The sequence below is a fragment of the Vicia villosa genome, linkage group LG2 (assembly GCF_029867415.1).
Source record: "Vicia villosa cultivar HV-30 ecotype Madison, WI linkage group LG2, Vvil1.0, whole genome shotgun sequence".
NCBI classification, from domain to species: domain Eukaryota; kingdom Viridiplantae; phylum Streptophyta; class Magnoliopsida; order Fabales; family Fabaceae; genus Vicia; species Vicia villosa.
The window spans coordinates 135,680,900-135,705,777 of NC_081181.1; the positions used below are offsets into that span (position 1 = coordinate 135,680,900).

Here is a 24,878-nt window from a genome sequence, read left to right on the forward strand (position 1 = left end):
TATGAAAATCATGCCAGCAAGCATTTACCTACATTTATAAAAAACATACAACAATAAAAAAACTATAAACTATCTAAGAAAAAGAAAATCATATGAAAATCATGTGAAATATAGGAAGAACATACACAAAAATGAGATAATAAGGAAGAAGAATACATTTATGTATTAAGAACAAGATTGAAAACTATACTGTAGAATAGGAAAGCTAATGACGAAGAAGAAGAGAAAAAATGGTTGTCAATGTTTTGTTGTGAAAGATACTACGATACTGTCAAGAAGCGAGAGTTAATTCGCTTATATATGGGTAAACAACAACATACATACGCAATTTGATTTTTACACACAATAACACAATATATAATTTTCTCAATATTTAGGGGGCCAATGCTTGCCTATAACAACTAAAATTCCACAGTTGACTTTAATGGTACATAAACACAGTGCAAGTAAGAGAGCAACCATACACTCTATAGTACTCTTGGTGTCTACATAACTCTAAAATAAACGACTTTGCATTGGCATCATTAATTCAAATTGATGCATCAAATCAACATGCCCGACCATATTAACTATTAATACATATTTATGCATTAATCTTCTTTAAAATGCTTTTCAATTGATCCAAGAAGAGTGGAATTAATGTAATCTTGAGGACCATGAGCAGGTACTCCAGGAATGAGTAAACCAACCATCCTAAAAAAGAAGAGAAACCATCCTTCTCTATAATGAGGTCCATTTCTATAAGCAATGGTAAAGCTTCTTATAAGCTCCAATATGGCATTGTATACCATAGGTATAACACACCAAGGTGAGAAATAGTTCTTGTTTGGTTCTTCTTCAAGAATCTGCAATAAATTAAGTGGTTAAAAAAATCGTTTGGTTCTTGTTTATACTAGTTGTTAACTCTACCGATACATTAGGTCAATCATAGTCGCAATATTGCTTTAGCTATAAGTCATATGAAATGAATATATGTTTTCTCTTAAATTGTTGGTTTTATATGGTTTCGTAGACTAAGTCTTCGTAAGCCCACTTCTTAGATCATAAATATCTATGTCTCCTTATTTGTCTAAAATCAATTAATAGAAATCAATTCTTTTGTCCTTCGGTCTAGACTCTAGAATGACAATTTATGAATTTGGGTTTAGACCAGTGTTTTAAAAACCGGACCGGTCATCGAACCGGTGAGGGTACTGGATCACTGGTTTATCGGTCGAACCACTGGGTCACTGGTTGAACCGCACGACCAAACCGGATAACTCGGTTGAATAGACCTGTCATTATATAGGTATAAAACCGGTCGAACCGGATGATTCAGTCTTTAAAAAAATATAACTAGCTTTTAAATTTTTTAAAAATATCATATCATAAATTCACAATTTTATAACTTAAATTCAAATTTTAAACAAAGGTATCACACATAACAAAATAGTAAAAAATTACAAAGTCTAATTGCAAACAAAGTCTAATTACAACATAATCTAAACAAAGTCTAATTACAACATAATCTAATTGAATAGTTTATAACAAAATAACTCCAATATGTACCAAATTTAATTCAAAATAGGATCCTCCTAAAAAGAAAATCAAATAAAATTCAATATGTTTATGCTATTTAAGAAAATTTATTAGCAAAGATAACAAATAGACAATAAAATTTTTAATTTGTCGCTAACGAAAAAAACTATGTGAGAATGCTATTTAAGTAATACACTACTAAATATATTAAAAAAAAAGTTTAAAAAAAAAGTTTAAAAGAAATGTTAAAAAAAAAAATTTAAAAAAAAGTTTAAAAAAAAAAGCAATTAAACCGCCGGTTTTCCGGTTTCCACCGGTTTAATGGCATACCCGATCTGACTATTGAACCAGACCGGTTACCTGGCCGGTTCCCGGTTCGATCGGTCCGACCGGTCGGTCCGGTCCGGTTTTTAAAACATTGGTTTAGACTCGATCAAAATTTTCAGAAATGTACACAAATATAAATTTAAAAAATAGATAGAACAAATGAATAAAGCAAATTAAAACTAAAAACAAATTTACCTCGAGTTCATATCGCCTATTAAAGAAAAGACAAATCCCAAAGTGCTTGAACAACATATCCTTATCATCATAAGGCAACCTTGGAACAATGTCATTGCAATAAACAAATCTACAATACCTCACACAATTTTCCTTCATTTTCTCTCTCATATATTGTGCAAATTTTTCATCTCCAACTCTCGGTTGTCCAAATGTATAAATCCCTTCCAACCTCTCAATCAACAATTTCTCATCATGCAAGAACATGATTGTTGGAAATAGTATTGCCAATGCTCCCCCCAAACTATGACCCGTAAGTATGAACTTTGCATTAGGGTTTTCACTCAAACATTTTCTTAGTATGTCTCTAATAACATAATAAGCTAGTGGAGCAAGTTTTTCATCTCTTTCAATCTCTTTAGGCCAACCTATATTCTTTTGTAATCCTAAAGCTTTCATGAATCCACCATGAACTTTTCCAACACCAGGAATACCATACCAAGATATGTCAAGATCTGTGCACCATGCATCTGCATCAAAGGGTTCTGTTCCTCTAAAAGCCACCACATAAGTGTCCCGGTCCTTAGATTTGTCCAACAATATTAAGACTTGGGTTGTAGCCTTTCCTTGGTATTCTGCCATGTGCATGTGAATATATTAATCAATTAAATACAAAATTAATCAACTAGGCAATAAATATTTTTTTTCTTCTTATATTCAAGACCAAAATATACATATAGTTGTTTTCTTAGTTCTTACCATTCCAGCAATCGAAAAATCCCACAAATTCCATCTGTAAACAGAAATTAAGTTAAATGGGAAGATAAAAGGATCCAAGAAAACTCAACAAAAATGATTTTAATTTGTACCTTCCATTCATGTGCGATTGTTGATCTAAGGTAAGCTTCGTTTTCATAGCTTGCTTTTGAAGCCATCATAGCAAGAGAAACATAATATTTGTTGTCTTCACGTTTGAGAATGTCACATTTAACTCTTGTATCCAAATTTCCAATGAAAGACACATATCTGTGTGATTTAGGATCTGGGATTTCCAAATGACCTGTTTTTGTTTATAGAAATAAAAAATCTTTTAAAACCAATAAAGTTGATTTGGTATCTCATGTGAGTGAATTTAAAAAATAGTCATAGAGCGTAGAGGATTCAATGTAACACTACATTTATTTTATTTTTAAAAAAATTACAAACTTAAAAATGTTTAAAAATTCTCGTTTGATTTGTTAATTAATTATACCTCTTCGAGCATTTGGTTAAAAAGGGGTAGTATTTTTATCAATGGAAAGATGCCAAACTTAAAAAAGTGACAAATAATATTAAAAGAACATGTAGGTCCTAATTGAGAAGATAGAGATACAATGATAAAGATCCTACAACTACAAAGATAATATATTATATATAAAAAGTATTTCAACCCATTACAAACAAGGACAATGATATATATAACGAATCATATACAACATTGCATGTGTAGTGGGACCCTTTCATTTTAATCATATAATCTTTTAATCATATAATCTTTTCCTATAGCATTTCATCTCATCTAATGACTAACATATTCGTGACTAGAGATGTAAATAGATATTTATAGGTAGAGATGATATCGCTATATTGGATAAATATAATATTCATATTTATACGTTAAACGAGTAATTTGCAGATTTTAAAATACCTAGTGATATTTACAAATATGAATAACATTTTTTTTAAAATTATTTTTGAAATAATTTTTTTTTTATAAAGACATAAAAAAATTATTATCACATAGCATCCATACAATTCGCTCTCAATTTAACAATAAAATTTTAACATATTAGTTTTTTTCTTTCTTACCAAAATATAATAACATGAAAAACATAATATTCATACATTTAATTTTTTACAAAAACAAATAAAAAATATTGTAATTGTGAATTATGGTGGAAGAGCGAGAAATAGGTAGGAAGACACTAGTTGAACAAAGGAAGGACGGTACTGACTGGTTGAACGGTAGAATAATTGAAGTAAAGTTTTAAATATTGAAGAATCTTAAATATGAAATGACCAAATATGATTCGTATGAAATGTGAAATGTTTTCTTCAAAAGAAAATTTTAAAAAAAAAGAAATATAAGACTATTTTTTTAAATAAAAAGATAAGGTATAATAAACTAATAATATTTAAATAACTTTAATAATTTATTAACGGATATGAAATTCGCTAACACAAGTTTCATTAAACTTGCATCCATATTCATTAACAAACAAATATTTAAATATCCATATATTTTATCCGTAAATATCCATTGAATTATCCTCCAAATATCTATTACAGATTTTATCCGCAATACAGCGGATATGAATTCTATTGTCATCCCTATTACAAATAGCATTGCTCAAATCCAATACAAGCCACCAAAAGACAAAGGTAGAGACCCAAAAGTCTAAGATAGCTTGTGATATTTTTTAATTTTCTCAATTATTAGGTGGAATTATTATTAGGTTTGTTAAGTTTGAATACAAATTATAAATGATTCATAATCCGATTTATAAACTCGGAATTAAAGTTTATCCTAATTAATTCATTTTAAAAAACCTACTTGTAAAAAAGAGAAGTTCCAGTCAATATAATTCTTGTTCAACTCTATCTATAATCAACATGAGATTTAATTTTTTTTTTTTTCAATAGAGTCCAACCAAATAGCATAATTAATTAAATTAACTACAAATTTGAGAGAAGAACTCACCAGAGAAAAAGTTGATTATGATCGCAATGATGCCTCCATTAAGAGGAATGAGATTAATCAACATCTCAACACAAGATCCTAACTTAGCAAGTGGTTTAGCAATGAAGAGCAACAACTTCTGTAGAACAATAGAGATAAATATAAGCCATCTACCTCTGAAACTTCCCTCAACATCTCCCTCAGCATTACTGTCCACAAATTTTCTATGCCCAATATTACGGGAAAATAAAATATGAAAAATATCAAAGAAATGAGCATCTTCTGGATTTAATATCATATAACTATCTGCAAATCCCTTATCACAAGTTGCTGCCATGGCTATATTAACAATGGCCAATAATAGCAAAAGTGTGAAGAGGAAAGGATGAATGATAGTGCTTTTTGCCCATGTTCATTTATACTACTTTTTTCATTTTATAACAACTCACTATACACGTTTTTAATAGATTTAAATTTAAGTGAATTCTATTATTTATGTGAAATGTACTCGGAATATAGTTGGCATGGGCTGTATGAATGATGTGATTTTTTTTTTTAAATTATTATTTTTATGATTGAATTCAATTATAGAATCTCTAAATAGATTGGAAAAGATATTGGTCATTAATTCTATCATATTTTATATTATTTTATTTTAACAACCATTTTATTCTCATAGAAGAAAGTGTGATGAGAATTAATTTTAAAAATACAATAATTTTTTTACTTTTTTTAAAATATTGCAAAACAATTATTTTTTAGTAAATAATAAAATAGTTATTTTTGTTTAAAAATAGTGTATTTATTCGTGCCGTGCCTAGCAATTAGTACATTTTGTAGTATTGCATTCTTACTCTTGATTTATGCTATTTTAGAGTGAAGTTAATTCTTTTAGGAAATTTAAACAGAAGCTAGAAGCCGATGGTTACTCTTTTCAATTTTCTTTTTTTGAAATTTATTAAATAATAATTAATTTTAAAAAATTAAATTTTCTCTTATCATAAAAATAATAAAATATTCTTTTACAAAAATAATTTTGTGGATCCTAAGAAAGGTTTTGTCAGACAAAAGAAACCAATAGATTAAAAAATAGAAAGAAACTAGAACACAAAGGGATCTAACTAAAACCCTTAAAGAGGGACTAAGCATAAGGGTACCTAACTTTTCTAGCAAATAATCTTTAGCAATATCTATGAACATGATTAAAGCAAGAATACTTTTTAGATTCTAAACCTAGATTAGCAGGTAAATCAATACAAAAATTATTTTCACAAAAAAAGAGTTAGATTAGCTATCAAAATTTAACTACCAATTAATTTAGTGGTTAATCACAAATTATAATAGTAAATTTTAACAACGAATGATATTTTTAAAATTTTTAACAAATTGACCATTATTATTATTATTATCATATCAATATAAAACATTACAATTTTTTTTTACAAACACTCGATATCTCTCTCCTAATTTTTACATGATTCTTTCTCTCTCATCCGAACCATGTATCACTCTACTCACAACACAAACTCAATTTGAGAATCGCTTTCATAGAAAATTCAAAACGAAATTCGGAAACCCTATCTCTCTTGATCTCGTCATCGATATGCACAGTCCCTCCTCTCGTTGATCTCTGATGTGTCTCTCGTCCATTAACATGTCTCTGATCTATACCGCTTCCGATCTTCATTCTATTTTTCTTTCGACTTTCATCGATCTTTGATTTTTTCCTCTTGCAATTTTCTAGTATCAGGTATCATAAATCTAAAAGTAACTTTTGATTTATTCATTGTATTGGATTTGATTACTAGTCTTAACTTCTAATTTGAATTTGAATGTTAGGTTAAAGTTGGTTCTATTTTAACACTAATTTTCCCATTGTTTATGTTTCCTATGGGTTTTGTTTCAAAAATGTAGTTAGGTTCGATCGATTTATTGAACTAATTGTATATAGGTTGCATTATTTAACCCATTTATGTTAAAGTTATTATGTTCTTGTTTCAATCAGTAACTATTGTATTGGTTTATTGATCTGAATTTGTGATGTTGGTGAATTAACAATTATATTTTAGCAATGATTCTGTTCATACAACAGTTAACAAATTGATTACACCATTTCATAATTCCCCCTGTTATTGTTAGAACAAGCACAAAACCTTGTATGTGAATCAATGGAGGTGATGGATAATTTTGGTGAAATTGTAGGATTGGGGAAGATCAAGTTTAGAGAGAATAGAGATTAATTGAGAGGGTAAAAAATCATATGGCATTAATTCATTCAACATGTTACAAAATGTATATATAGTGCCTACTAACACTAAACAAAGTAACAAACAAGAGCTAAACAAAAACAACCTAAAAACAGAAATATTTTTCCTGGTTTTTCCTGCAGCTTTTCCAAAATAGCTTCTCAAATAAGCTATTCTCCAAAAACACTTCAAAACCAATTACACTGCATTTGACTTATTCTAATCATTCAACACACCACCTTAAGTCAAATGCTCAATGTTCTTCATGCCCAACCTCATCACGAGTCGCTTGAAAACATCATTCGTAACCGCTTTTGTCAACAAGTCCGCGACCTGTTCTTCACTTCTGCAGTAGCTCAAACGTAACTGTCCAGAACTTACTAAATCTCTCAAGTAATGGAACCTCATCTCAATATGCTTACTCCTCCCATGTGCTATGGGATTCTTAGCAAGGTTGATGGCCGAAACGTTGTCCACCAACAACAGAACAGCTCCTCTCGTACTGCTGTCCAGCTCACGCAGCAGGTTCACAAGCCACACAGCTTGGCATGCACACAACGACGCTGCGATATACTCCGCCTCACAAGAAGAGAGTGCAACCACCGGCTCTTTTTTAGAACACCAAGAGATTGGTGCTCCGCCGAACATAAAGACATAACCAGCCGCAGATTTTCGATCGTCCTTATCTCCACACCAATTGGAGTCGGTGTATCCGAGTAACTCGCAACTTCTGCCCTTTTCTAATGCAGGAAATAAAATTCCACAGCCAAGAGTACCTTTCACATATCTAAGGATTCTCTTAACTGCAGCCAAGTGTGATACCTTTGGCCTCTCCATGAACCTACTTGCAATACCGACACTAAACGCTAAATCTGGCCGTGTATTGCACAAATAACGCAATGATCCTATCAATCTCCGGTATTGAGTAGGATCCACATCTTGCTCTTCTTCACTCTTGGACAGCTGTAAGCGTGCCTCGGCTGGTGTTGTGGCAGCATTACAATGCTCCATATCACACCTCTTCAAAATCTCCATTGCATACCTTCTTTGATGCATGAGCAGTCCCAACTTTGTCTTTTGGAACTCTATGCCTAAGAAGTATTTCATAGAGCCAAGATCACTCATTTCAAACTCCCCCATAAGCTCTTCTTTGAACTTTGAAATGTACTTTTCACAACTGCCTGTAATCAACAAATCGTCCACATAAAGACAAAGTATGATTACTCCTTTTCTTTTATCCGACTTCACATACACACCGTGTTCGGATACGCACTTCTTGAAACCAATGTTGATAAGAAAAACATCTATGCGTTTGTTCCAAGCTCTTGGAGCTTGTTTCAAACCATAGAGTGCCTTCCTTAATTTGTAGACCCTTTCCTCTTGATTTTGTATCACAAAACCAGGTGGCTGTCCAACATACACTTCCTCATCCAATGGACCATTCAAAAACGCCGATTTGACGTCCATTTGATATAACGGCCAGTTGTTGTTATTTGCAATCGCGACAACTAACCGGATGGTTTCATGCCTTGCAACCGGTGCGAATACCTCATCAAAGTCTATGCCTTCCTTTTGCAAAAATCCCTTTGCTACCAATCGAGCCTTATGCTTGATTATCTCGCCTTTCGGATTTGCTTTTACTTTGTAAACCCATTTCACACCAATCGCCTTTTTACCTTTCGGTAAATCAACCAACACCCAAGTATTGTTCTTCTCAATCGATTTCAACTCTTCCTTCATTGCACACATCCATTTTGGATCGCTTAATGCCTCCTCCGTATTTACCGGTTCGGATTCGGCCATTAAAGCGAAATGAATAAGATCACCATCATTGTTGATCTCACTATCTCGGAACAGTTCACAATCTCGGAGTCTTTGAGGCATACCTCTATGCCTTGTTGGTCTACCCTCATTCACAACATTGTTTTCAGCTGCTGTAGGTGCTGGTACAGCGGCATCAGACAACTCCGGATCAGAGATTTCAAAAAACTGCTGCTGCTGATTTTCTGCTGCTGTTTCTGCACTTTTGATTTCATCAAAAATCACGTCCCGACTTATCACGATCTTCCGATTCTTCTCATCAAACAGCTTGTAACCACCAGTAGAGTGATATCCAACAAATATCAATTTCTCACCTTTATCATCCAACTTCTTTCTAAGTTGATTTGGTACATGACGATATGCAATCGATCCAAAAACACGCAAATGAACCACACTCGGTTTGAAACCACTCCAAACCTCTTCCGGTGTGATTTTCTCCAGCTTCTTAGTAGGACACCTATTCAACAAGTAGGTGGCTGTAGATACGGCCTCACCCCACAATTCTTTAGGTAACTTCTTCCCACAAAGCATGCTACGCACCATGTTCATTATTGTACGATTTTTCCTCTCGGCAGCCCCGTTTTGTTGAGGCGTATATGGAGGCACCACCTCACGCACAATACCCTCAAGATCACAAAACTTCCCAAATTCACTAGAGGTATATTCACCTCCACCATCCGTTTTGAGAATTTTGTGCTTCCGGCCGCTTTGACGCTCCACCATGGATTTGAAACTCTTGAACACTCCAAATACCTCATCCTTTCTCTTGATAAGATAAGTCCAAAGCTTCCTACTAAAATCGTCAATAAACGTAACAAAATATCGATTGCCGCCATATGTCTCTACTTGCATTGGTCCACAAACATCGGAATACACCACCTCAAGTAAGTCTTTGGCTCTCCGACCTGCATCCTTGCTAAACACCTTTTTGTGTTGCTTAGATGTGACACATTCCTCACACAATTCTGTCGGAACACTAATATGTGGCAGCCCCGTTACCATTCCACTTTGTTGCAACATCTTAAGATCCCTAAAATTAAGGTGACCAAGACGGTAATGCCATAGCCACTCCTCTCTACTTTCCGCGGTAGCTAAACAACGATGCTCCATAACCTTTAACTCAACCTTAAAAGTTCTGTTGGCAGCCATCGGTGCTTTTAGAATCAACACACCATTTGAATCTAAAACGCGTAACATCTTATTCTCCAATCGAATTAAGTACCCTCTTTCAAGCAATTGGCCAATGCTTAAAAGATTGCACTTAATTCCCGGTATGTACAAGACATCTTTGATCCTCGATTGTCCTCCATTCTTCCTTCCGATCAAAACATCTCCTACCCCTTCGGCGTTTAAAGTAGTGTCGTCGGCAAACTTGACTTTACTCTTTGTCGCTTGATTGATTTGCACAAACCAATCCTTTCGACCCGTCATATGTGTTGAACAACCGGAATCCAACTACCATTCATCTTTACTTTGGACTCCCTCACGCACGGTAACTAATGCATTTCGATCCGAACACATTTTTTCGCCACTTTCCAAAACAGTACAGTTGCTGTCCCACACACTATCATCACAGTAGCTGCTGCCCGGAACATCAACAATGCCATAATTCTCTTCCGTAATCATCACAAGAAGGGTATCTTCATAATCTACCTCTTCCCTAGCAACCTTCGCCTCATCCGCATCCTTTTCCTTGCGTTTTGAGCGACATTCTTTCGCAAAATGCCCAAGCTTTTGACAATTATAACACTTCACAGAACTTTTGTCAAACGGTTTGTGGGCGCTTTGATTACCATCTTTGGAGCTTCCTTCACCCTTTGAATTTTGTGGATCTTTTCCACCAAAATTCTTCTTATTTTTAGAAGTCCACTTCCCTTTCGATCTCTTGTTCTTCTCATGTAGACGCGCTTGCAAAGCGATCTCCGCTTTGGCTTTGTCGGCACTTCTCTCATCCATCCTTTGTTCATGCGCCTCTAACGAACTTTGCAACTCATCTTTGCTCAAAGTTGTTAGATCTTTTGACTCCTCAATAGCCACAACAATGTTATCGAAACGTGATGTTAACGAACGCAACACTTTCGATACAACATTCTGCTCAAGGATCGTTTCGCCACATGACTTGATTTGGTTGACTAACCGGGTAATGCGCGTGATATAATCGTTGATCGTTTCTTTGTCCTCCATTTGCGTTAACTCGAATTGACGTTTGTAAGTTTGTAACCTTACCACCTTCGCTTTGACGGCACCGGCATATGCTTTCTCCAAGATTTTCCATGCTTGCTTCGCGGATTCACAATCACCAACCTTCTCGAAATTATCGTTATCAACACAAGAGTGAATCAAGAATAGGGCTTTGTAATCCTTCTTCTTTTCTTCCTTGTGTGTAGCCCTGCTAGCATCGTTGGCATCTGCCCCTAACGGTGTAACTCCATTGATGACGATCTCAAGAACCTCTTGGTAACCAAACAGAACCTTCATTTGTTTCGCCCATTTGTCGTAGTTCTTCGAATCAAGAATTGGGAGATTGGTGGGAATTCGATCATTGGAAACGGTAGCCATTGTTGGTGTTGCAGCGGATTGGGATCAATAACCAGTGCTCTTGATGCCAAATGTTAGAACAAGCACAAAACCTTGTATGTGAATCAATGGAGGTGATGGATAATTTTGGTGAAATTGTAGGATTGGGGAAGATCAAGTTTAGAGAGAATAGAGATTAATTGAGAGGGTAAAAAATCATATGGCATTAATTCATTCAACATGTTACAAAATGTATATATAGTGCCTACTAACACTAAACAAAGTAACAAACAAGAGCTAAACAAAAACAGCCTAAAAACAGAAATATTTTTCCTGGTTTTTCCTGCAGCTTTTCCAAAATAGCTTCTCAAATAAGCTATTCTCCAAAAACACTTCAAAACCAATTACACTGCATTTGACTTATTCTAATCATTCAACAGTTATAGCATACTTGTTTTCCAAATTATGTCATGTTTGGGTGTGAATTTATTATTATTAACAAGTAATGAATATGTTCGTAATGTTGACAACAAATTGATTATATGATTTCACACATTTTCCTCTATTCTATTACTTTCCTCTCTGATGTTCTTCGTATTGGATTTAATTGCTAATCTTAACTTCTATTTTCCTCTCTAATGTTCTGTATTACTTTCCTATGCATTGATTGAATTTGAATGCATGTTTTGAGGAACTTTCGAAATGTATTTTAGACCATAAAAATTCTTTAATAAATACTACATTGGGTTAATAGGCATTTACACACCTGTAATGTTAGCGAATTTTTCTTTTCCCCCCTCCGTTGCCAAAGGCAGGTTTTGACAACGATTTTTTTGAAAAAACCGTTGTCAAAACCTGCCTTTGACAACGGAGGGGGGAAAAGCAGAATTCGCTAACATTACAGGGGTGTAAATACCTATTAACCCTACTACATTTGTCTATAGTTATCCAAACGTGAATCCAATTGGATACTCTTGGAGTATTAGGATAGGATCCTTCAATAGAGGAAACATAAACATTTTTCCCACCTTTAGAAGAACATATCCAACTAATTACTTTCAAACAACACAAGATCCAAATAGGATAACATCAACATAGGATCCTGTTCCACTAAAGCAGTAACTACTCTATTTCTCTTAAATTTAAATCCTTTGTGGAAACATTTTTCTCTCTTTATTATGTCTCATTCTCTCGAATTACTCTATAAACTTAGTTAATTTAACAATTCTGACACCATATTTTTATCTTTCAATGATTTGAAAGAGGATCCCAATCAGTCAGCTTTGAAATTGTATACCTTGCTAAGAGACGCTGATGAACCATTATGGGATGGGTGCTAAAGGCACACAAAGTTGTCAGCTGTAACACAACCTTGCTAAAAGACGTTGATGTTTGAGGATTGTACCATATTTGCTGACAAGACTTTTATTCTTGTCAAGGCACGATATTTGTTGCTATTTAGAGACCCAGAGAGACTTAGTTCTTACAGTTAGGCAACTGCTGTATTGGTTACTCTATACAAATATCTTGGAGATGCATCTATGTTTAGTTGCAAGCAGTTTGATATATATATCCTACTCTTGTACATGTATTTATGTCCTTTAATTTATAGTATGTTAATTCATATACTTTTATTTATATTCTTTAATTTATGTATTTTAATTTATATCATTTAGATATTATTATATTAATTCATACACTTTATTTTGTAACAATATTGGATTCACGAGTACTTTCCCATAGTTGGAAAGAGAGGAGATAATGAAATCCATCTGAGAATCACAGACTTCCTAGGGCGATGGATGGTTGTACAAGCAAGGAGCCCTGAAGGTGGATGAGCTGAGACCCGTCTTGGACGCGCTGACACCTACAGATGTCATACGGCGCCCATTCGAGGATCACAAACAGCACCGCCCCTTCAGCAAGGCATCTCTGTACAGGGGGTTTCTAGTTTAGGGTGACACACATGTTCCATACTTGCCTAACAGATGTCTATGTCAGTTTGGACTCATGTAGTATATTCCACCCCCACCTCCTGCTAATACGATGAATGATGATGATATTGCTGTGGAGTGGATTGCTTACGACCGTAGCGTCCATGAGGTGATTAGACACACACCATCAGGTAGATTCCCATTCAAGACTATTGACGAATATTTATAGTGGTATTACCGTATGTATAACACCCTCAGTTGGTGCTGCCCCCAAGTGATGCACGCAGATAGGTTCCAGTTCCTGTTTTTGAGGTAGAACCAGCTGATCCGAGTTGGGCTCCTATTTCCATATTGGTCCACAGTTTTCTCCGACAGGATAATTCTAATGAGGATGACCCAGTGTATGTTGATTTATTTAAGGCTTTATGTATCTCTCGTTCGCATTGATTGTTGTTGTATTTTATGTTTTATTTTGATACACTGGAGATTTTATTTTGATACATTTGATATGGATGTGATTGAACCGACACTTGATACATTGTATTTTATTTTATGTTAAACTTATCTATTTGGATTTAAATTTGAATGGATGTGATTGAACCGACATTTTTGAAAGGGAGTGATTGCATCGACACTTTTGAATGGGTGTGATTGCACCGACAATTTTATGTGGCCCATATTGAATCCCCAACACTGTAAATATGGGCCATATGTTGTTGAAAAAATATTAGATTTTCAAAATGCCTCTTTATAAATTTTTGGTTGACGCAATAATGTACTTCATTGGAAAGAAAGATCCCGTGAAGTTTCCTATTCCGGACGGATGCTGGAACCTTGAGGCATTAACAGCTTGGTTGAATTAAAAAATTCCTGAAATTGATAACTGAGTGGTAATTAAGATCTCATACCATGAATACTGAAGCATGGATGTTAATGGGAGGGTAAGTTACAATATTGTTTAGTTGAATGTTTCAGTGTTTGTTTCGATGTCCCTGTATCGCAATTAAATATCACTTAGTTGCTTCTTCCTCTCTTGCCTGCTTCGGTGTTTGAACGGGTATTAATAACATTTACTTTATTGCTGATTCCAGTCTCTTTAATTCATCTTATAACCTTTTCTCGTGTAACGAATCTTTGAGTAGTTGTGAAGGCACCAGTAGTGTCTATAAATGTCTTGTTTTTTTGACAAAAATTTGGAACAGAATTTCAATACCTGGAAAAAAAGGAAAAAAAACCAAAAAAATATAAAGCATTCTATAATAGTTGAAAGAAGTGTTCCGGTTAAAATAAAATGCGTTGCGGAAAACATTAATAAAGTGTTTCTGTTTGGTTTGAGTCATTCCATAACACTTTGTTAAAGTCTTCCGAAACACATTTTTGTTAATTGGAAGTCTTTGTGGAAGTATTCTGGTTTGTAATTTTCTGATTTTTTTTAGTGAATAGTAAAAAGTGAATTGGTAAAATGGTTAAAAACATTAAAGGATAAATTTGATATTTTTTTAAAATGTACGGGTACAAAGCTAATTGTAGGGGTACGAAAAAATTTTTTCATGTTGTTTTAAATGGTGGGTCGGTTTTGAATAAGTCATCCATCAATGACCACATCCGCCTGAGTTACTAAGCATAAAACTATTAATATCATTTAATAATTTAATTCTTGTATAGTTGTGACTATATAATGACAACTCGTCAGTCCTAATACCCAATAGTCAAAACCTACAGTCGAAATCATGATGTTATCTATATCTATGCTACATACTTTTGTTTAATTTTTATTATTATAAGGAAAATTGTATAAGAAACATTTTCTTTTGTTCACTTCAAACAAAGTTCTTCAATCTTCATCGTAAAACTATCCTCTTTGTCTTCACAGCATCTCATCACATCTTTCTCCTTCAAAATAAACTTCTTTAAACACTATAATGGATTGCGACGTAGTAGTGGTTGCTGAAGTGTATTGTTTATAGATATATGTTTTTTCACTTTTTGATTCTTATGGTGGGTTTTATTAGATATGAAGCATAGATAAAATTACTAAGCATCTTCTTTGCTTTCAAACCCTCATAATTCGAACTAAAGAATTTGCAATCAATTAACCTAAAATCTGTCGAAATTGATGAAACAAATGGGCAGACTTGGGTTGCATTGTAAGTCGGTTTTCCATCAATTGAGACTTTTGAACCATCACTGCCCGTACACGAATCGTGTTGACTGTAACACCCCAAATTTAGAAATGGTACAATTTCAATGAACTGTGGTGAATAATTGTAAATTTGGATATTTTGATGATTTCTGTTGTGGGTTGGAGGTATGTGTTTTTTGTTGAGAGAGTAGTACATTGGATTAAGTGGTATGTAAGTTTATAATTAAATAGAGTTTAATTAGTAATAATATTGTTGGGTTAATTGCATTCTTTTTGACATTGCATAGTGTTTGATTGTGTGATGTTTTGACTATTTGCAGTGTAAATAACAATTTAGACGATGAGTGTGATTTGAATTATATGATGATGCTATGAGTAGATGATGATGTACAAGTGGGAGTAATTATGTGGGGTATGAGGATACGCATGTATATATATATATATATATATATATATATATATATATATATATATATATATATATATATATATATATATATATATATATATATATATATATATATATATATATGATCGTTGATACTTGTTGTAGAACTACTATATTTATTCCTTATGTCTTTTATAATAATTATGAAACACTCACCCTTTCTGTTTGAATGTTGCCTCCACGCGGGTAACGCACGGGTAATCGGGAATAGTTCGGTGAAGCTTAGAGGATAACTTCGTGGAGTCTTTAGTGCATTATTTTTTTAATAAAGAGGATCTTGCTCTAATACGTAACACCGAAGTTGAGATCGTTTGTTTTAGAACTATTATGTTCTTTTATTTATCTTGTTATGACAAATCACCTTTCATGGAATTTGTCTTTTTTGGTTATGATTCGTGAATAATGGAGCATGAAGTAGTTTTGCGAAGTATTTTAATAAAAATATTTTTGAACTATGAACTCTGCTGCGAGAAGTTGTATTATTCTTGTGATGTTAAAGAAGTATTGTTTTATGAAATTTTGAGAACTCGTGTTACGGAGCAGGATGTTTTATATTGTGAAGTTTTTATGAAGGTGACATCCTTGTTGGTAATTTTAGTTGACTTAATTTATACTAAACGTGAAAAATATATGTGGGTTTAGAAGGGTGTTACATCCATCCCTAATTAAATAACATAATACTTCTACTAAATTTGAATCATGTCATAAATGACACTGACTTTTATGTTCCAAAAAGTTTTCCTTAGTAATATTAGAAATATTACCCATTATTTTTTTCCATAATGTTGTGGATCTGAAAATTTAATTTTGAAAAATTTAAAGAAATTCATACAAACTTTTAAAGAAGGAAGGAAACAAAAATTGAAAATAAAACCAAAATATAAAATATGGAAAGAGAACAAACAGGACATATTTGATTTGATAGGGTGCAATTTCCATGAGCCCAAACACTGCAACATTTTGAATTTACGACAACAGCTAATTTTTGAAAAATAAATAAACCATTATCATAGAGTGTAATAGATAACACCTATTCAAAACCTATAACCATAGTTTCCTTTCAAAACCTTACACCTATTCTAAAGTATGACTTATTTTTTTGTAAGTCTCATCCCCTCAAAATTGCACCCACTCCATTGATTACTAGAACTATGCTCTCTTAGTTCAGTTTCTTTGATTCTGAAGAATGAACCAGTCTCTCTCGATTAAGAAGAATTACCTAAGTTCAGTCTCCTCTTTGAAGAATGGCCTAATTCAATTCGGATGTTGATTGCTTTGGATTTCTTATGGACTTTGTTGATTACATCCTCTCTCGATTCAATATGTTGTTTCAATCAAAATAAATATTTATGTTTTCACTATGTTTTAAAGCTTCATTTTACCGTGTCTCAATCAGGTTGCTTTGAACCTTCAGATAAGTTAGTCACAAAATCCTTATTTATAATAATTTAAGGTTTCATATTGTGATATGTTGTATTTTGATTTAATAATTTTTTTAAAGTTTTTTGGCTTAAATGCGCTTTTAGTCCCCCTATATTAACATTTTTAACTTTTTAGTCCTCAAACTAAAAAAGCCAATTATTAGGTCCCCCATTTTTAAATAACATAAATTTTTGAAGGTCCCTTATCACTTAACAACATTTTTAATGACATGGCAGTCTCATTTATGACGTGGCACTGCATAGTTTGACCAAGTTTGAAAAATTCTTTGCCACATCATTAATTTTTATTTTTAATTAAAACAAAGTAAATAAAAAATAATTAAAATTGTATATTAAAATTAAAATTAAAAACAAACCTAGATGTTCTAATATTCCTTCATCTTCTTCCCCAATTCACAGCCAAACCCAAAAACCCAAAAATATTATATTCATCACATCACAAATTTCCAAAAAATACATTTAAAAGTCATGAAATTTTACCTTCATTCTCAAATACTAGTATTTAGTAAACAGTTTGAAACAAGGGGATGGCTATTGTTCTTAATTTAGAGGTTCATATCATTCTTGTTTTTCTTTCCCATTCTATTGTATGGTTTGTTTTCTGGTTTTTAAATTTGTCTTTTTTATGATTCTGTATCTTTTGGGAATTTGTGTTGTGACTTAGTTGAGAGAGCTTCACAGTTTCCACCAAGGTGCAGATCTTCGTGAAAACCCTAACGGGGAAGACGATAACCCTCGAGGTTGAGTCTTCCGACACCATCGATAACGTCAAAGCCAAGATCCAGGACAAGGAAGGAATTCCCCCGGACCAGCAGCGTCTCATCTTCGTCGGCAAGTAGTGTTAGAACAAGATTTGTTCTGATCAATATTCTTAGTTTTGATGATAACAAGGATATGAATTTTGTGTGAGATAATGTGGTACTTTAATACATTGCAATTTCCTTTTCAGGAAATATATAAAGAGTATGCACAAATCAGCGCTCAGAAGCTTTGACTTAGAAGGTTCAGCATGCAACATCAGAACATGGTCTGGCAAGACATCAGAAGATGGTCGAAGCAGAATCAGAACATGGGTCTATGGAAGCATCAGAAGAACTTGAGATCAGAAGCAGAAACACTGAAGTTCTCATGGTATCACGCTCAGAAGCACTTCAAGGTCAGAAGACAAGAAGATGCTATGCACCAAGCTGTTTGACTCTGATGATATTCAAACGTTGTATACACAAACATCAGATCAGAAGAAAGTACAGGTGGCAGGCTACGCTGACTGACAAAAGGAACGTTGGAAGCTATTAAAGGCAACGTCAGTAGACACAACGTGAACAAGGCTCGAGGTAGTTGACAAAAGCGTGAAACATAAAATGCAATGCTGTACGGAATACGCAAAGCATTAAATGCTCCCAACGGTCATCTTCTCAAGTGCCTATAAATATGAAGTTCTGATGAGAAGCAAGGTCACCGAATCTGCTGTTAATTAACTTGCTGAAACGCTGTTCAAATCAAAGCTCTCAAACTTCATCTTCATCAAAGCTCACTACATTGCTGCTGTAATATATTAGTGAGATTAAGCTTAAACGTTAAGAGAAATATCACTGTTGTGATTATAGCTTTTCAGAAGCATTTGTAATACTCTTAGAATTGATTACATTAATTTGTAAGTAACTAGAGTGATCAAGTGTGATCAGGATACTCTAGGAAGTCTTAGCTTGTGTCTAAGCAGTTGTAATTAGAGTGATCACGTGGTGGTCAGGATACTCTAAGAAAGTCTTAGCTTGTGTCTAAGCATTTGTTCCTGGAGTGATCAGGTTGTGATCAGGATACTCTAGAAGACTTAGTCTTGGGCTAAGTGGAAAACCATTGTAATCTGTTGCGATTAGTGGATTAAATCCTCAGGTGAGGTAAATCACTCCGTGGGGGTGGACTGGAGTAGTTTAGTTAACAACGAACCAGGATAAAAATAACTGTGCAATTTGTTTTTATCGTTCAAGTTTTTAAGACTACACTTATTCAAACCCCCCCTTTCTAAGTGTTTTTCTATCCTTCAATTGGCATCAGAGCGCCGGTTCTAAGGTGCAAGCACTTAACCGTGTTTAGAAAAGATTCAGGAAGAGAAAAACGCTTCAGTAAAAGATGCCTGGTGAAATTCCAACAAATCCATCTGCATCTACATCTGGCTCTGCTGAGCAATACAATGGTAACAATGGTTATACTAGACCACCAGTATTTGATGGTGAAAACTTTGAATACTGGAAAGATAAACTGGAAAGTTACTTTCTTGGTCTAGATGGTGAACTATGGGATCTTCTGATGGATGGTTACAAACATCCAGTGAAAGCTAGTGGCGTAAGGCTTACAAGGCAAGAAATGGATGATGATCAGAAGAAACTTTTCAAGAATCATCATAAATGTAGGACTGTTTTGCTGAATGCTATCTCTCATGCTGAGTATGAGAAGATATCTAACAGGGAAACTGCCTATGATATATACGAGTCATTGAAAATGACCCATGAGGGAAATGCTCAAGTCAAGGAGACTAAAGCTCTTGCTCTAATCCAGAGATATGAAGCCTTCAAGATGGAGGATGATGAAAACATTGAGAAAATGTTCTCAAGATTTCAAACGCTAACTGCTGGATTAAGAGTTCTGGATAAAGGCTACACCAAGGCTGATCATGTAAAAAAGATTATCAGAAGCTTACCCAGAAGATGGGGTCCAATGGCGACTGCATTCAAGATTGCCAAGAATCTGAATGAAGTTTCGTTGGAAGAGCTTATCAGTGCCTTGAGAAGCCATGAAATAGAGCTGGACGCAAATGAGCCTCAAAAGAAAGGTAAGTCTATTGCATTAAAATCTAATGTTAAAAAATGCACTAACGCTTTTCAGGCTAGAGAAGAAGATCCTGAAGAATCAGAATCTGAACGAGGAGAATCTTCTGGAGACAGAAGATCTGACAAGAAGAAGGCTGTCTGCTATGAGTGCAATGAGCCTGGACATTACAAGAACGAGTGTCCAAAACTTCAGAAGGAGAATCCCAAGAAGAAGTTTCATAAGAAGAAAGGTCTTATGGCAACATGGGATGATTCTGAATCAGAATCAGAATCAGACTCTGAAGGAGAACAAGCCAACTTCGCGCTGATGGCTACAGAAGATGATGGATCAGAATCTACATCAGAATCAGATTCTGAAGAGGTATTTTCTGAACTATCTAGAGAAGAGTTAGTTTCCAGTTTAACAGAACTTCTGGAACTCAAGGCTCATCTTAGTATCAAATACAAAAAGCTGAAGAAGCAGTTTGAATTTGAAACTAAGAAGCTGGAAGTGGAAAATTCTGAACTGAAGGAAAAAGTTTTAAATCTATCAAAAGATAGTGGATCTCCTTCTGAAACAGAAAAATCCATTCCTAGCATGAATCATATTCTGAAAGAATATGACTCGAGCTTCAGAAAGTTCTTATCTAGAAGTATTGGCAGAAGTCATCTTGCTTCTATGATATATGGTGTTTCTGGAAACAGAAGGTTTGGTTTTGGCTATGAGGGTGATACCTCACATAAATTTGAACCTATTGATGATCTGAAGATCACATACAAGCCATTGTATGATCAGTTCAAATATGGCCATGCACATGATATTAGGCTCACTTCACATGCACAGAAGTTTAACACTGTTCACACCAAGAAGCATGTGACACATCCTAAGAAATATCATGCTGACAAACCTAAAGAATATCATGTTGTTCCTCCTGTTAAATATTTTGCTAAACCCAAGTTCAATCAGAACTTGAGGAGAACTAACAAGAAAGGACCCAAGAAATTGTGGGTACCTAAGGAGAAGATAATTTCTGTTGCAGATATCCTTGGCGGCAAAGAGGACAAAAAGCAAAATGTCATGGTACCTGGACTCTGGGTGCTCGCGACACATGACGGGAATAAGGTCTACATTCCAAGACTTGGTGCTTAAACCAGGTGGAGAAGTCAAGTTTGGAGGAGATCAGAAGGGCAAAATCATTGGCTCTGGAACCATAAGTCTTGGTAACTCTCCTTCCATAACTAATGTACTTCTTGTAGAAGGATTAACGCATAACTTATTGTCCATAAGTCAATTAAGTGACAATGGTTATGATATAATCTTCAATCAAAAGTCTTGCAAGGCTGTAAGTCAGAAGGATGGCTCAATCCTATTTACAGGCAAGAGAAAGAACAACATTTATAAGATTGATCTTTCTGATCTTGAGAAGCAAAAGGTGACTTGTCTTATGTCTGTTTCTGAGGAGCAATGGGTCTGGCACAGAAGATTAGGACATGCTAGTTTGAGAAAGATTTCTCAGATTAACAAACTAAATCTTTTCATAGGACTCCCTAATCTGAAATACAACTCAGATGCTCTTTGTGAAGCATGTCAGAAGGGCAAGTTCTCCAGACATGCATTCAAGTCTAAGAATGTTGTTTCTTCCTCAAGGCCGTTAGAACTCTTGCACATTGATCTGTTTGGCCTAGTCAAAACAGCATCTATCAGAGGAAAGAAATATGGATTAGTCATCGTTGATGATTATAGCCGCTGGACATGGGTAAAGTTCTTAAAACACAAGGATGAGTCTCATTCAGTGTTCTTTGAATTCTGCACTCAGATCCAATCTGAGAAAGAGTGCAAAATCATAAAGGTCAGAAGTGATCATGGTGGCGAATTTGAGAACAGATTCTTTGAGGAGTTCTTCAAAGAAAATGGTATTGCCCATGATTTCTCTTGTCCTAGAAATCCACAGCAAAATGGAGTTGTAGAGCGAAAGAATAGGACTCTACAAGAAATGGCCAGAACCATGATCAATGAAACCAATATGGCTAAGCATTTCTAGGCAGAAGCAATAAACACTGCATGTTATATTCAGAATAGAATCTCTATAAGACCTATTCTAAATAAGACTCCTTATGAATTGTGGAAGAACAGAAAGCCCAACATTTCATATTTTCATCCTTTTGGATGTGTATGTTTTATTCTGAATACTAAAGATCATCTTGGTAAGTTTGATTCTAAAGCACAAAAGTGTTTCCTTCTTGGATATTCTGAATGCTCTAAAGGCTACAAAGTATACAATACTGAAACATTGATTGTAGAAGAATCAATCAATATCAGGTTTGATGATAAGCTTGGTCTTGAAAAACCAAAGCAGTTTGAGAATTTTGCAGATTTTGATATTGATATATCAGAAGCAGTAGAACCAAGAAGCAAAGCTGCAGAAGCTGGCAGTCTCAGAAGCAATGGATCAGAAGATCAAGTTGCTGCATCTTTAGAGAATCTCAGGATTTCTGAAGAACCAACAGTCAGAAGATCACCTAGACTTGCCTCAGCTCATTCAGAAGATGTGATCCTTGGAAAGAAAGATGATCCTATCAGAACCAGATCATTTCTTAAGAATGACAATCAGAAGCAGTGATCAGAATCAGAAGGCGTAAAGTCTATTCAGGAAAATTACAGCTGTCATCTATTTTCGGATGGTGAACGCGTGTCTGTACGGTTAGTAAAAAGCGTGCAGTTGAAAAGACGCCGATCTAGGTAACTGTGTTAAATCATTTCATTTACCGTGTTCTCTCTCCTAATGTCATTTCTCATTAAATGCATGATGATTTCGTTTTTTTTAAATCATTTAAATCACCCGCTTCACCTTCATTTTTTTTATCTCTCTTTTTTGTGCATTCCTTTCGTTGCATCTGTTTTTCAAATCCTAGTTTTTGATTTGATCTCAAAGCATAATCATCATGAACTCATCTTCTTGTTCATCAAATTCAAAAGAAAGACTCACTTCTACACAGATCCTTCTACGCAAATATGAGTATGCTCCATTGAAAACATGCTTAATACCCACGGAAGAACTGGAAGTTCTATGTGAATCTGCTGTGGACATCAACAACCTAAAAGCAAATGGCTTTAAGTGTGATGCAAGAATCTTTGAGCAAGGATGGTCTAAATATCTTGATAGATTGGTTGGTCCAATTTATCCTGAACTTGTGAAGGATTTCTGGGTACATGCAACGGTTACTCCAACTGCCATCATTTCATTCGTGCTAGGGCATGAAGTGGTTATCACTGAAAAGCTCATCAGGAAGCTGTACAATCTGAATGATGAAGAAGGTTGGTCTGGTCTTCAACATGCAACAGTTGACTGGTCTAAAGTTGAAAAACAAATCTCTCTGGCTTTTGGAATTAATTCTCATAACACGGGCACCTTAAGGCCATTTTATAAAGCATGGGCTGAGATTATTCTGGGTTCCCTTCACCATAGAAAGAGGATGCTCTCCTCCTCCTACATCAGTCCGGATCACAAGTATACTCTTTTCTGCATTGGCAAAAAGACTGAGATCAACATCTCTCATATTCTGTTTGAGAATCTGAAGACTTCTATCTTTGAGTCAAGAGAAGATGAAAGGGCGAAGTACCCTCATATTCCAAGAACGACTATTCCGTTCGGAAGAATGATTTCAGACATTCTGATTGAAAGCAAAGTGCTGGACTCCATCAGAAAACTCAATGCATCTCATTTTCTTGGAGTAGCTCAAGGTCCCATCTTCAATGGTGTTGATTTGTTCAGACTGGAACTTATTAAGAATGTACCTTTTGTGTGCACAAGTTTTCCTGACATTCTGTCAAGAAGAGTTGCTGTTGAAGGATTCGTCTCCTTGTTTCATAAAGAACTGCATCAGGTCGTCAAGCTTTACCTGGAAGATTGTGTTAGGAAGCAATCAGATATTGATCCTGCTTGGATCCGTGGCAGAGTACTTCCGTCCAAAGCTGATCTTCTGAAGAAGGATCAGAAGGAACAAAAGGCTAGGCAAAAAAGAAAGGCCCGAGAAGATGAGGTTATGAAAGCCAAGAAGTTGAGGGTCACCTATGATCCTGACAAGGTGGACCCTGAAGGACGAAGGGAGAAAAGGATCAGAGACTCCTTTCACAGAACCAGATCTTCACATGCCTCTTCTGAACACGTCTCTAGGCAGGTTTTTACTCCACCTCCCTCTATCCCTAAACCTTCTATCATTTCACCTTCTTCTAACCCAAAAGTAAACTTCACTATACCAAATCCTTCTCCATCATCTTCTTCCACTCCCTTTCTTGACCCCACACCTCTGAGTATTCTTCCCCCAACTCCTTCTGATAAATCTCTCTCACCAATCCCGTTCATAAATAATCCATCCTCTTCTGAACCTATACTCTCTGTTACTCCATCCACATCAATCATTCCTTCAAATGTCCCTTCTTCCTCATCCATCACACATTCATCTTCTTTATCCCATCCCTTACCTACCAGAAAATCCAAACCCTACTGCCTTCTCTACCCTGACTACAAATTTACCTTCAATCCGCCTGAACCTGAACCCTATACCTACTTGGAATTATTCAGACATGAGGTGATTAGCAGTCTAGACCTTCTAAAGGATGCATTCCTAAATGGTCTGGATGACGTTTCTACACGAAGTCTCTGGAGAAGCTTTCGTAAGGATTTTCAAGTAGAAGCAATGGGAGTACAGAAGAGATTAGTGGCTGCTGCCCCTGGTTACCCTGGATACCTTCTGGAGGATGATAATGGTATATACTACCAT

General features: G+C 34.9%; 1 protein-coding gene across 1 annotated transcript; it reads right to left on the bottom strand.

Moving 5' to 3' along the window:
- Positions 1-209: 209 nt before the first annotated feature.
- LOC131652203 (triacylglycerol lipase OBL1-like) lies at positions 210-5,189 on the bottom strand. Its single transcript, XM_058922003.1, has 5 exons — positions 4,760-5,189; positions 2,889-3,079; positions 2,779-2,812; positions 2,041-2,654; positions 210-845 (listed from the first exon to the last, which is right to left on the bottom strand). The coding sequence occupies exons 1-5, from the start codon at positions 5,073-5,075 to the stop codon at positions 591-593; spliced, it is 1,410 nt and encodes a 469-aa protein (XP_058777986.1). The 5' UTR covers positions 5,076-5,189; the 3' UTR covers positions 210-590.
- Between the last annotated feature and the right edge of the window lie 19,689 nt (positions 5,190-24,878).